The sequence below is a fragment of the Eleutherodactylus coqui genome, chromosome 6 (assembly GCF_035609145.1).
Source record: "Eleutherodactylus coqui strain aEleCoq1 chromosome 6, aEleCoq1.hap1, whole genome shotgun sequence".
Taxonomy (NCBI): Eukaryota; Metazoa; Chordata; class Amphibia; order Anura; family Eleutherodactylidae; genus Eleutherodactylus; species Eleutherodactylus coqui.
Window position 1 is genome coordinate 43,123,738 of NC_089842.1, and position 13,657 is coordinate 43,137,394.

Genomic DNA, 13,657 nt, shown 5'->3' on the forward strand with positions numbered 1-13,657 from the left:
TCACTATTGAGGTTTCTTCAACTAATGCTGAATCTATTTTCAGATGTAGTCCACCTTGTTTACCAGCGACAGGAAGGTCTTCTTCATCATGAACTTCCTCACTGATGAGGAACTTGCAAGGGGCTTGACATTCATGGAGACCAACAGTAATCTCCTTGATAGCCTCGCTGCCTTCACGACTGCTATGGATCAAATCTTTGAGGATCCCAATTGCTGTGCCACAGCCAAAGGTAGGCTAGACAACCTACGACAAGGGCGACGCTACATTGCAGAATATACAGCAGAATTTCGACTATGGGTGACTGATAATACATAGAACCAAGCTGCACAACTAAGCCAATTTTGTTGAGTTTATCAGAGTGCAATAAGGATGAACTTGCCAGAGTGGAGACCCCAGGTAACCTAGAAGATTTTATCCAACTATGTATCCGAATTGACCATAGACTTTCCGAGCGGTGAAAGGAGAGACTGCAGGGTTTGGGCACCAATACCCCTTACTCCTTCAGTCAATCCATGTTGATTCCCCAGCCAAGGACTGAAGCCGCACTAGAACCGATGCAGTTTGATGGCATCTGTAAACCCCCTTCCACCACTGAGAAAGAAAGGCACCATGAATCTCTCCTCTGCCTTCCATCTGCAGTCTCATAGCCAGACCAAAAGAGTAAACCAAACTCTGGAGCAGTATCTCCGCTGCTTCATTTCTCATCTTCAGGGCAGCTGGGTGGATTTTTTATCAACAGCCGAGTTCACTTACAACAATGCCCAACATAGTTCAACCACCCAGAGACCATTCTATATCAGCTACAGTTCACATCCTGACTTCATCCCTGACCTCCCTATTAACACTCCAGTTCTGACTGTCACCCACAGACTGACTGCGCTGGCTGAAATACAGAAGGAAGTGTGTGGTTATCCACCAAGAATCTGGAGGCCCACGTGCCCTCTCCCAAACTTGGGGAAAAAGTTTATTGCACCCTCCCCAATTTCGGCGAGGGTTTGCCAGGTCGCTTTCTGCCTAAAACTCCTGGGCAGCCTGGGTATCCACCCCATCTTCCATGTGTCCCTACTAAAACCATTCCTGGAAAATACCTTCACGGAAAGATAACAACTATAAAAGCTTGGTCCTGCCACTCCCTTAACGTGTGTTTATTGTGCTCCATAGCCCTGATCATGCTTCACTCCTGCCTACTCCTCTGCTTTTTCCTTTCTGACAATGCTAGCTGCCTCCTCCATTCGTACCACAATAAAACACCTCCAGATACTGACTCCTGGCTTTCTTTGGCCATTCTCCAGAGCTGCAGCTACTACACCCGTGGCTCCAAACCCAGCACCAGGAACGTCACAGCTGCTTTACAGAACAGAGATACAATTGATGGGATTTAATCCTGCATGTGAGAAATTTGAAGGTGTGTGTTGTTTTAACCTAACTGATGATTCGGAATCTATTCACAAAAATATTCAAAAAGTTAGTACAGACACTCAGACAACATAAAAACCAGGGATGGTTTGATTGGCTTTCTGGTTCATGGTTCAGTGCATCTTGGCTTTGTCTTATTTTTGGTATCCTTTGTGGTGTAGTGGTAAGTTGTATACTCCCTTGCTGTCGTATTCAGTGCATACCAAATCTAGTGGGTCTTTTATAATTGGTCCACGAATACACAAATTTGCAACTCATGTAATTAAAGGATATCCAACCCAGGCATAACTAAATAGTTCCATCATTTTTCTTTGTACTATATCTATCCCAGTATACAGAACACATGAGACTCCTACCCTTAGACCCAGGGTTAAAATAGAGCCCTTGTGGATGGGCTGGGGACATCCTATGTGGGTGTAAGCAGGAGGACCATGGATAGCTTTTAGGACCGTCTATCTTCCTAGAAGTTAGGTAAGGCAACACGTTCCTTGGTGGTTAGCTTAAGTTTCTGGGAAGAGAATGGAAATTATGCTAACTGTGGGTGCTGTGTAACATAAGGAAAGGAAACAGTCGCAAAAGGGGGGATTTGTGAGGGAAGCTATACAATTTGGTATCTTCTATCTCATATCTTGTAGCCTGCTCTTATTACAGTTTTTGACTGTCTTTCTTTAGCTAATATTACTGTTGCTATCATAAGAATGCAAGGCCGTTTGACAAGGTCATTTATAGAAGACTTATGAAAAACAGCTTGAGAGAAGGCCTGCCTCTAACTAAGACATCACCGTTCTTATTGAGTTTTCATTAGCCAATGATATTAAGTGATTTATAATAAATTCTAATTATTACAAGGAAGGTGCATTCTAGCCTCGTTTCAAATGTCTTTGTATAAAATATCTCTGTGGTTTGTGGAATTAATAAGATGACCTCTAATCAAATTCAATGGTGTATGTGATTTGTAAGCTTCCTTGATGCTTGAGAATTGACTGTTAATTTGGATAACTGAAAACATACCAATTAGCAAATAATTTCCCTATTACAAGCATAGTTCACACCAGTGTTTGCACTGCATTAGGCCTTTTGTCATGGCCCATTGTAGTTAGGCTTACAGCCTAAAGAGATGCGTGTTGCTAAAGTGTGTGCTCATGCTTCATAGTTTCCCCTGCACCATCAAGACCGATGGTTTTGCAGCTGCAGATGTTCATGACTGCTCACGTGCGTCCCGGTCACCCTTAGGGACATATGCTCCATGGCCTCGACTTCACAGTTTTGTTGATTGTACTCATTACTGCTCTCAACAAAGAGGAACCACCACAATGTGTACTCTGTTTGGACTTGCCTTTGGCCTATTCCTCGTTGAAGTAAAGTTGCATTTAAAGAGACTGTCCTAATTAACAAGGGTGAGTTATATCTTTATGCTTATTGGAATTAGTGGACAGTTTGCTAAGTGTAATGTTCTAAAAATGGACCCTCCAATATTTCATAAGCCTCCTGTTTGCAAAGTTCTAAAAAAAAGATTCTACACCATCAGGACTGGCCCCTTTGTTGTGTCCCACCACGAGTCCCTATCCTAAACATTGCATATATGTGACCAGGCTCATCTTCAGAACTATGGGACACTGGTAATGGCTTGAGTGTTGGTGCTAGAACTGACTTCCAAGCAGGAGAGGAGACCCTCTTCACAGCTGGTGGTATCAGCCAGTAGACTCAATGTCAGCCAAGAAGAAGACATGCTCTTGTCCCCAAAGTTAAGAAAGAGGGCCTTAATACTACCCAGGGGACCACCATTTCATATGCACCACGTGTCCAGTATGTAAGTAGTGCATAAGGAAATCCCATACCACTTCTTGCATAGGGACCATCTGCAGTCAGTGTCCACCCCTGATTGAAAAGACTTTGACTTTATGTCCTGATGGAAGCATTTGCCATGCTCATTGTTTACAGAACCATGTAATGTTGATGTTGATGGCTCTGCACCATCATGAAATTGAATTGCATTTTTTTCTTCTGTGGTGTCAAGTGAATATGATTCTGGTGGCTGATGAATTGGAATATCTTCACTATGGGGAACAGGTCGACGTGCAGATTCAATATCGGCATAATTTATCATCCATTTTTTCTTCTTTGAGTAACCTTTACTTATTGGAGGTACCAAGCAAAAATACCAGTTATTTACATGGTTCGTAGGCTCTGTCCAGACCATAGGAACACCAAATTTCATGGAGCAAGTCTTTCCTTTCAGTCACTCACAAAGAGTTCTTATACAATGGTTACAACCTATGTATGGGGCCCATGCCTTATCCTGATTGCCCAGCTTACAATCAAAGTATAGTTTTCAGGCAGTTCTTACAAGTGGAGTGATATTTCGCCTTTGCGAAGAAGACATAAATTCTCCACAAAAATTGTCAACATTATTCACACACATTCGAGGCATTATGTTTTAAATACACTCACTTTCTGATAAACTGGAAAAAACAATACAAGTAAATCTTTCATGTCTGTAATGTTAGATTTCAGAAAGGGAACTGACGCGACTTCCACAGAATGATGCAATCTCTGATTACTATTGCCATCTAACATCTGGTGGCTGCTGCCAGAAGTAGAAGAGGCTGATAGGAGAATTCCTTGACTGACACTATGACTTATGAATAGGATCAGAAAGTAAAACAAAGTAAGTGTCACATATATCATAAATATTTTAAAAATAAAGTAAAATAAAAACAGGATTATATGTTGATAGAGAACATTTATTTCTGAAATTTTGAAAACTAGAGCCAAATTGCAATATTTATTGTCAGATTCTTGTTCAACAGCCTCGAATTAGAAATATTCGTCTACTTTTGTTTCTGAACCTTTTTAGCTGTAGACCAGAACCAGCCCGAGCCACTGCACAGTGTATGGAGCTGTCTGCTTCCTACAGCAAGACATCTAGAAATCGGACAATCCCCTTAAAATCACACTCAGAGATCATCGCAGTTTTAGACCTCATGCTCTTTTACAGCCAAAGCAAAGTTGAAGTGAGTATTATCTACGTGGTGATCTGGAATTTTACTGTCTTCCACCTGGAGGCTTTTTATGGAGCATCCTGCAGCTGACAGCGCCATCCTCACCATCTTTTCATCACGCATTATTGTGTGATATTTCCTGCCCCCAATTGTGAAATGATTGGCATTGAACCCTCCAATCAACACCAGGTTCCCCCCGACCTTCAGCAGTGAAGCCAACTTCTTCGTGTTATCAGTGTAGGAAGCTTGGTCTTTGCTGACTGGGCCAAGACCCCAAACACTGATGACGCAATCGACTTTCGGAAGCACATGTGGGTCGGTGATGTTTTCTTTGGTGAAGTCGCAGTGGAGGATGCACTTCACTTTTTTTCTCAGTTTCTCCTCCAGCTCCTGAGCTCTTTCTCTGAAACACAGATACAAAGTAATGCAGTGGACTGTCTTTGACTATCAGCCCTTCAGTTGCATAGAGTATATATAATTCTGTCACCATAATGGGGGTAAGGGGTAACACGATCATTAAAGTGGCATTCCAGGCGTAGTTTTACCATATTTTTCATACGTCCCAAGATCTCTATGAATGTTTATTTCAGCCATAATCCATGAATCCTGATATAAAGACTGTTCTTTTGTGTTTCTGCTTCACCTGCTGTTACCCTTGTTGTCAGAATAAACAGACTTATTCTTGGAGGACGTTTCTAGCCTTTGTCTAATTTTTCCCCCTCCCCTACCAGAACGGAGTCACAATTGGTGGCGCTAATGCATGCAGTTCCTGGTTGCTAGGGAAAATGGCCCAAGTAACAATTGATAACTGGAATAGAAAACTCTCTTTTTAGTATATTGGTTGGACGTCCTATGGAGGAGCTGTTTGCACAGATGTCTTGGCTGACAGACGTCCTACTAAAGCACCCCGCTTTAAAAAAGGAAGGGATTCTGGAAGTCCCAGGGGCAAGAAAGGCGGTGCAGCGATCGCTGCAAAAGATGACATTGGAGGACGATATATAGAGGCCTATTTGACCATATTTGAAAGGGCAGCTAAGAGGGAAAGGCTACCCGAGGAGGAATGTGTGGAGGTTTTTGCCCCCTATATCATCGGTGAACTCCAGAAAGCATACCATGATCTCAGTGAGCAGAAACTACAGGACTATGCTAGGCTAAAAGCTGGGATCTTTGCCCAGCTGGGGGTTACCACAGCAGTCTGTTGTTGCCACGTGCAAAACTGGATATAGCCAAAGAAACGCGGCAAACAGAATCCACTCCATATAGCAATGTAATTGAACATGTGGCCCAAATGCAAGATCACATTGCTATGGTAATGCCTATTGTTAGGGAACACCTACAGAGGACACAAGAGGCTCAGAGCAGGATCTTTAATTGTTCTGTTAAAATTAGAAATTTCAACCCTGGGGATCAAGTCTTGGTCTTGAAAAGTAAATTTCTTGCCCAGTGGCAAGGACCTTATGAAATCATAGAAAAAGTCAGTGAGGTAAATTATAAGGTACATCAGCCAGGAAGAAGGAAGCCATATCAGGTTCATCATAACAATCTAATTAAGCTCTGGAAGGAGAGAGAGTCTTTGTGGGTCTTGAGAGGGAGTAAGGAAAGATCATGCCTGTCCCTTCCTGGGGTCAAAGTAGGGGAAAGCCTCTTGATGCGTCAACAACAGAAAAACCACAGTAAATTCTCTGACCTCCCGGTCATACTCACATACTCAAGCATGACATAATAACTGTTCCTGGAGACTCTAAAACCACATAAGATCCCTGTAGCATGCAGAGAGGCAATCTCTACTGAAGTTAAGCACATGCTTGAGTTAGGGGTGATTGAGGAATCAAAAAGTGGGTGGTCAAACCCAGTGGTCTTGATTCCCAAACCTAATGGCTCTTGGAGGTTTTGTAACAACTTTAGGTGCATGTCTGTCTCCTGAGATCCGTGGTACTACAGGTTCTCTGGAGCTTTCCTGCTCAGGTGTGGGGGATTGTGCTAGCTGAGCATGTGTGTGTCTCTAGTTAGACAATCACTCCAGGTCAGTACACATAAGAGCTGTCTTCCCAGGTGTGAGTGTGTTCAGTGTTCTTTGTTCTCATTTCTCTCTCTGTGTTGTGCGAGCAGGCTCTATGTGTGGCGTGTTACGATCGTGTGGGCAACTAAGCATGGGGCCCACACGATCGTGACCAAGGAAAGGATACGCACGCGGGTTTCAGGAAACTGTCCCTGTGCTATGGGGAGGGATGACATGGCCCTACCTAAGCGGGGATATTGCCCTAATAAAGGGCGGACCAGAGGTCTTCAGATCTGGGCCCTAGATGCTCCTAGAAACCACGCACCAGAACAGGATACATACACATGCCACATGACAGGGACAGAACAACAGGACACACAGAGCCAGAAAACACAACACACAGCAGCCAAAATGCAAACACTAATAGCAGATGATACGCTGAATATAGATACTAGGTATTAGTTGACATTTTGATCTAAATGTGGAAGCTAGCGGGCCACTTTACGGCTCCTGGCTATACCGCTAGTCCCTACACTAACCAGATGTCCAGCAGAGCAAACTGACACAAAACTGACAGAAAATAAAAATACAAATGGACATGAACCATTAAGACACCAAACTAACAGCAAGCTGTAATGGACATGGATCTATCACTGCTCACTCAGGACACTAGTCAGACACTGACAGGAGCAGGGTTTATATGTGAGCAAAGACCCAGGAGACTGGCTAGCAGGAAGTCACCACACCCAGCCAGCTCAATCATTCACCACCTGTGTAGCCGTGCTGCTAGAAACCATAGCACTACAGGTCTCAGCAGCACAACGTAACAGTACCTCCCCTTTAAAAAGGGGCCTCTGGTCCCTTTAAGCATAACAACAAAAATTATGCAACGCCTCCAAAAAGCGCACATATACAGGATTTATCTATAAAGGACCAGACACCAAGGCAAAGATGGCAAAAAGGGAGAGAGTAAAGCAACTCCATCCAAAAGACACTACGCAGTACAGGACTTACCCAATAGCCTAGTACCACCGCACATGTCACTACCAGGATAGGCGTAGCACAGGACTTATCCTACGGGCCTGATGCAAACACCCACTATATCCTGACTAGGAGGAAGAAAAAATAATGTGCAATTACTAAGCAGGACAACTGCGCCTTATACAAAAGGCTACTGAACAGTAGCCTGCACAGAAAATGCACCAAGTCCAGAGGGGAAAGATGGCAACCCTCCCTACTGACATAGCATGCACAGGACTTATTACTATGGGCCTGATGCGGATGCCAACCAGTCAGCAGGAGAAGGAAATACACACAGGTACATACCACACACGGGTCTACAGCAAATTATGTCCGCATGGCGCACCTTGCCACAAAACAGACACCGAGACAGGAATACAGACTGCATAACGCAGGACGGGTAACAGACAGAGATGGAACTCAGACACAACATGCATGCCACCAAAGCTGTATGGAGCCACCACACCGTACAAGGGAAAGGACCGCTAGAACACCTATCTGGCCTATAAGGAAAATTGTGGCCGGCATCACCAGCTCGCACCACGCACACAAAATCAGATGTATGGAGGCTGCACCTGCCAAGGGAAAGGAGAAACCTGCGAGTGGCTGCACCTGTGCGGTCACCGTACCACACACTACTGAGTGCACCACCCCAGACCGCCAGGAGGGGAGGAACAGCAGGTGTCCAAACCATCAGCGGGGAAATACGAGGAAACTTGCTCCAACAATCGCATGCAACAGACACTATAACACAAAGTGTCTAACATGCATATGAACACCAACATATTCAGAACTGGACTATCCACACCTGATGTCTGGCCACAAGCACAGACACTGGACCTGTCACTGTTCACAAACAACATATAATGCAAACCAACATAGAGCATACAACATACATGTAGCACAACATAACATGAACATATCAACATAGAACATAATGCACCCCCTTTTGTAAGTGGGGGGGGCATTATGTTAGTATGTTGCTATGCTATGTTATAGGTTATGGACTAGGTTACTCTAGACGATGTTGGTATGTTGGTATGCATTACATGGTGGTGTGTGATCAGTGACAGGTCCAGTGTCTGTGCTGGTGGCCAGAAATCAGGTGTGGATAGTTTTGTTCTGAGTATGTGGTGTTCATATGTTGTATGTGCTATGTTGGTGCTCAGATTGTGGTGGAGTTGCATGCAGTTTGGAGCGTCTCCCCCATATTTTCCCGGAGATGGGTTGTGCACCTGTTATTCCTTCCCTCCTGGCGCTCTGGGGTGGTGCACTCAGTAGTGTGTGGTACGGTGACCGCACAGGTGCAGCCACTCACAGGTTTCTCCCTCCCCTTGACAGGTGCAGCCTCCAAACATCTGATTTCCTGTGCGTGGTGCAGGCTAGGTGATGCCGGCCACGATTTTTACTTCCCCTTGTACGGTCAGTGTTGTGGTGGCTCCATACAGCTTTGGTGGCATGCATGTTGTCTGAGTGGTGTTCCATCAAGCGCGTTCTCTAAGGACGCGATACCGAATCTGCGTCTGTGCTGTGGCGAGGTGCGTAACATACTGACCAGCCTACTGGTCCGCATCAGCTCTGTAGTGATAAGTTCTGTGCACGCTATGTCAGTAGGGGGGTTGCCATCTTTACCCTCTGGACTGGTGCATTTTCTGTGCAGGCTACTGTTCGGTGGCCTTTTGTATAAGGCGCAGTGGTCCTGCTTAGTAGTTGCATCATTTTTTTTCTTTTATGCTTAAAGGGTCCAGAGGCACCTTTTTTAAAGGGGAGGTACTGTTAAGTTGTGCTGCTGGGACCTGTAGTACTAGGGTTTCTAGCAGCACAGCCCACAGGTGGTGAATGATTGTGCTAACTGGGTGTGGTGATCTCCTGCTAGCCAATCTCCGGTCTTTGCTCACATATATACCCAGCTCCTGGTCAGTGTCTGGTGTCCAGGGTGAGCAGTCATGTTACTTCTGTGTTGCAGCTCACTGTGTGACTGGTGTCCAGTGTTTGGCAAGTGGCCAGACATTAGGTGTGGATAGCCCTGTAGGGGATATTTGGTGTGAACAGTGTCAAGTTCTGTATGTCTGAGCAGGTGGCTAGACATGAGGAGTGAATTGTCCTGTTCAATGTGTTTGGGTGTCTGGCATGCTAACCCTAGTGTGTTGCGGTGTGAACTGTGTCCGATTCTGCTGGACTCCTGGTTAGTGTAGGGACTAGCTGTATAGCCAGGAGCCGTGAAGTGGCCCGCTAGCTTCCACATTTTGATCAAAATGTCAACTAATACCTAGTATTTATATATAGCTTACTATCTGCTATTAGTGGTTGCATTTTGGCTGCTGTATGCTGTGATTCCAGCTCTGTGTGTCATCTTACTCTGTCCAGTTGTCCCTGTCATGTGGCATGTGTATGTGTCCTGTCCTGGTGCGCAGTTCCTAGGAGCAGCCAGGGCCCAGATCTGAAGACCGCTGGGCCGCCCTTTATTGGGGCGATGTCCCCGCTTAGGTATGGCCATGTCATCCTCCCGGTAGCATAGGGTCGTTTGCCAGAAACCAGTGTGCATATCTCTCCTACTCACGATTGTGTGGACTCCGTGCTTAGTTTGCCCACACGATCATAATATGGAGGCTGCAAGAAAAGTTTGTGTCTTGTGGTTTTGTTTGGTTATGTCGCTGGACTCCTGGGTAGTGTATGAACTAGCGGTATTGCTGGGAGCTGTGGCGTGGCCCGCTAGCTTCAATATTTTGGCCAAATACCTGGCATTTATAGCATTAACAACATCTGTTACTAGTGTTTGCGTATTAGCTTCTGTATGGTGTGATTATGGCTCTGTGTGCCTTCTTATCCTTTCCTGTTGTCCCTGTCAGTCGTGGCATGTTTATGCGTCCTAGCCTGAGTGCATGGCTTCCAAGGGGCAGCAAGGGCCCAGATCCAAAGACCACTGGGCCGCCCTTTATTGGGGCGATGTCCCCACTCAGGTAGGTCCTTGGTCATCTTCCTATGTAGAAGATAGAGAGAGGTGTTAATCAGTGGTAGTTTTACCTGGTGTTCCCTATCCATAGTAACGTTCGAGTGGGCCTGGTGCTCCCTTACCCACTTGAATGAAAGATAATGCCCCCCAGTTTTAAAGGAGGGGCGTTATGTTAGTGACATGTCTATGTTACAGGCGGTCAGGTGTGACTGTTGCATTTGTTCCTGGTGTTTGCTCAGAATGTAAATTTAAAAAAATAAATAAATCTTGTTATTCGTACAGCGCCAACTTATTCCGCAGCACTTTTAGGTATTTTATTTATTACCCCCCACCAAGCTGGGTACTCATTTGACTGAACTCGGAAGGATGAAAGGCTGAGCTTGACCTGGCTACCTGAACCAATGCTGGGATTGAACTCACAACCTTCATGTCATGAGCGAGAGCTTAGAACTGCATCTCTGCTTCCTTAACACTCACAGTCACATGAGGCACAGTGGCGCATGCAAAGAATGTGGTGTCTTTGTATGTGTTTGTGGGTGTGAATTCCCCCGTCTTCCCTGAAGATGGTTTGGACTCCTGCTATCCCTCCCCTCCTTGCATTCTGGCGTGCATGCATCGAGTAGTGTGTGGTATGGTGACCACACAGGTGCATACACCCGCAGGTTTCTCCTTATCCCTTTGCAGATGTGGCTTCCAAACATCGGATGTTCTTGGGCATGGTGCAGGCTGGTGATGCCGGCCACAGTGTTCCTTCAATGACAGGTGGGTGATTCCTGGTGCCCCGTCACCCTTGTGTGGTGGCTCCATACTGCTTTGGTTGCATTGATGGCATGCAGGACTTCTGAGTGGTGTTCATATGTCATGTTATGCACAATGTTGTTTTTATGTTGTGCTGACTTTCTCCTGAGAAATTTGAGACTTGAAAAAAAAACAAAACAAGGAAAAGGACCATAGGGAGATACAAGCTTTAAGGAACACAATTACAGAGGACTTGAAATGCAACACTATTACACAACACTACAATGCAGGTCTGTACTCAAACACCGATCAGGAACACCCCAAGGCTGGCAGGATGGAACAGAACCCCCAACAGGACATGGACAAAGGTAAAATCAGCTGTGTTACCAATCTGTCATCTCACACCCCCACCTATGTGGAGCTCAGATACTACACCAAACTGGATCAAGACCTGACTCAAAAATATGTGAGGGAATTGAGAAGGGTCATCAGAAGCCTATCTGTGGGCTCCAACAGACTCTTGGACTTGATACCGGAGAACCCCAGAGTTGGAGTATTCTATATGCTCCACCAACTACACAAAGCTGGCAACCTAGGGAGGCCAATTATCTCAGGTGTGGGAACTCTCACTGAAAAAGTCTCAGAATGGGTGGAAGGTATCCTCAAACCACTGGTGAGGAACACAACCAGCTACTAGTCAGACACTGACAGGAGCAGGGTTTATATGTGAGCAAAGACCCAGGAGACTGGCTAGCAGGAAGTCACCACACCCAGCCAGCTCAATCATTCACCACCTGTGTAGCCGTGCTGCTAGAAACCATAGCACTACAGGTCTCAGCAGCACAACGTAACAGTACCTCCCCTTTAAAAAGGGGCCTCTGGTCCCTTTAAGCATAACAACAAAAATTATGCAACGCCTCCAAAAAGCGCACATATACAGGATTTATCTATAAAGGACCAGACACCAAGGCAAAGATGGCAAAAAGGGAGAGAGTAAAGCAACTCCATCCAAAAGACACTACGCAGTACAGGACTTACCCAATAGCCTAGTACCACCGCACATGTCACTACCAGGATAGGCGTAGCACAGGACTTATCCTACGGGCCTGATGCAAACACCCACTATATCCTGACTAGGAGGAAGAAAAAATAATGTGCAATTACTAAGCAGGACAACTGCGCCTTATACAAAAGGCTACTGAACAGTAGCCTGCACAGAAAATGCACCAAGTCCAGAGGGGAAAGATGGCAACCCTCCCTACTGACATAGCATGCACAGGACTTATTACTATGGGCCTGATGCGGATGCCAACCAGTCAGCAGGAGAAGGAAATACACACAGGTACATACCACACACGGGTCTACAGCAAATTATGTCCGCATGGCGCACCTTGCCACAAAACAGACACCGAGACAGGAATACAGACTGCATAACGCAGGACGGGTAACAGACAGAGATGGAACTCAGACACAACATGCATGCCACCAAAGCTGTATGGAGCCACCACACCGTACAAGGGAAAGGACCGCTAGAACACCTATCTGGCCTATAAGGAAAATTGTGGCCGGCATCACCAGCTCGCACCACGCACACAAAATCAGATGTATGGAGGCCGCACCTGCCAAGGGAAAGGAGAAACCTGCGAGTGGCTGCACCTGTGCGGTCACCGTACCACACACTACTGAGTGCACCACCCCAGACCGCCAGGAGGGGAGGAACAGCAGGTGTCCAAACCATCAGCGGGGAAATACGAGGAAACTTGCTCCAACAATCGCATGCAACAGACACTATAACACAAAGTGTCTAACATGCATATGAACACCAACATATTCAGAACTGGACTATCCACACCTGATGTCTGGCCACAAGCACAGACACTGGACCTGTCACTGTTCACAAACAACATATAATGCAAACCAACATAGAGCATACAACATACATGTAGCACAACATAACATGAACATATCAACATAGAACATAATGCACCCCCTTTTGTAAGTGGGGGGGGCATTATGTTAGTATGTTGCTATGCTATGTTATAGGTTATGGACTAGGTTACTCTAGACGATGTTGGTATGTTGGTATGCATTACATGGTGGTGTGTGATCAGTGACAGGTCCAGTGTCTGTGCTGGTGGCCAGAAATCAGGTGTGGATAGTTTTGTTCTGAGTATGTGGTGTTCATATGTTGTATGTGCTATGTTGGTGCTCAGATTGTGGTGGAGTTGCATGCAGTTTGGAGCGTCTCCCCCATATTTTCCCGGAGATGGGTTGTGCACCTGTTATTCCTTCCCTCCTGGCGCTCTGGGGTGGTGCACTCAGTAGTGTGTGGTACGGTGACCGCACAGGTGCAGCCACTCACAGGTTTCTCCCTCCCCTTGACAGGTGCAGCCTCCAAACATCTGATTTCCTGTGCGTGGTGCAGGCTAGGTGATGCCGGCCACGATTTTTACTTCCCCTTGTACGGTCAGTGTTGTGGTGGCTCCATACAGCTTTGGTGGCATGCATGTTGTCTGAGTGGTGTTCCA

The 13,657-nt window shown here is 45.9% G+C and overlaps 1 protein-coding gene across 1 annotated transcript in view; it reads right to left on the bottom strand.

Moving 5' to 3' along the window:
- Window positions 1-4,149: 4,149 nt before the first annotated feature.
- The window catches only part of LOC136572058 (nicotinamide N-methyltransferase-like), a 37,295-nt gene continuing 27,787 nt past the window's right edge, over window positions 4,150-13,657 (bottom strand). Inside the window, exon 3 of the mRNA XM_066572674.1 lies at window positions 4,150-4,822. Within this exon, the coding sequence (XP_066428771.1) occupies window positions 4,393-4,822 (430 nt within the window). The 3' untranslated portion in view covers window positions 4,150-4,392. The remainder of the gene's footprint in view (window positions 4,823-13,657) is intronic.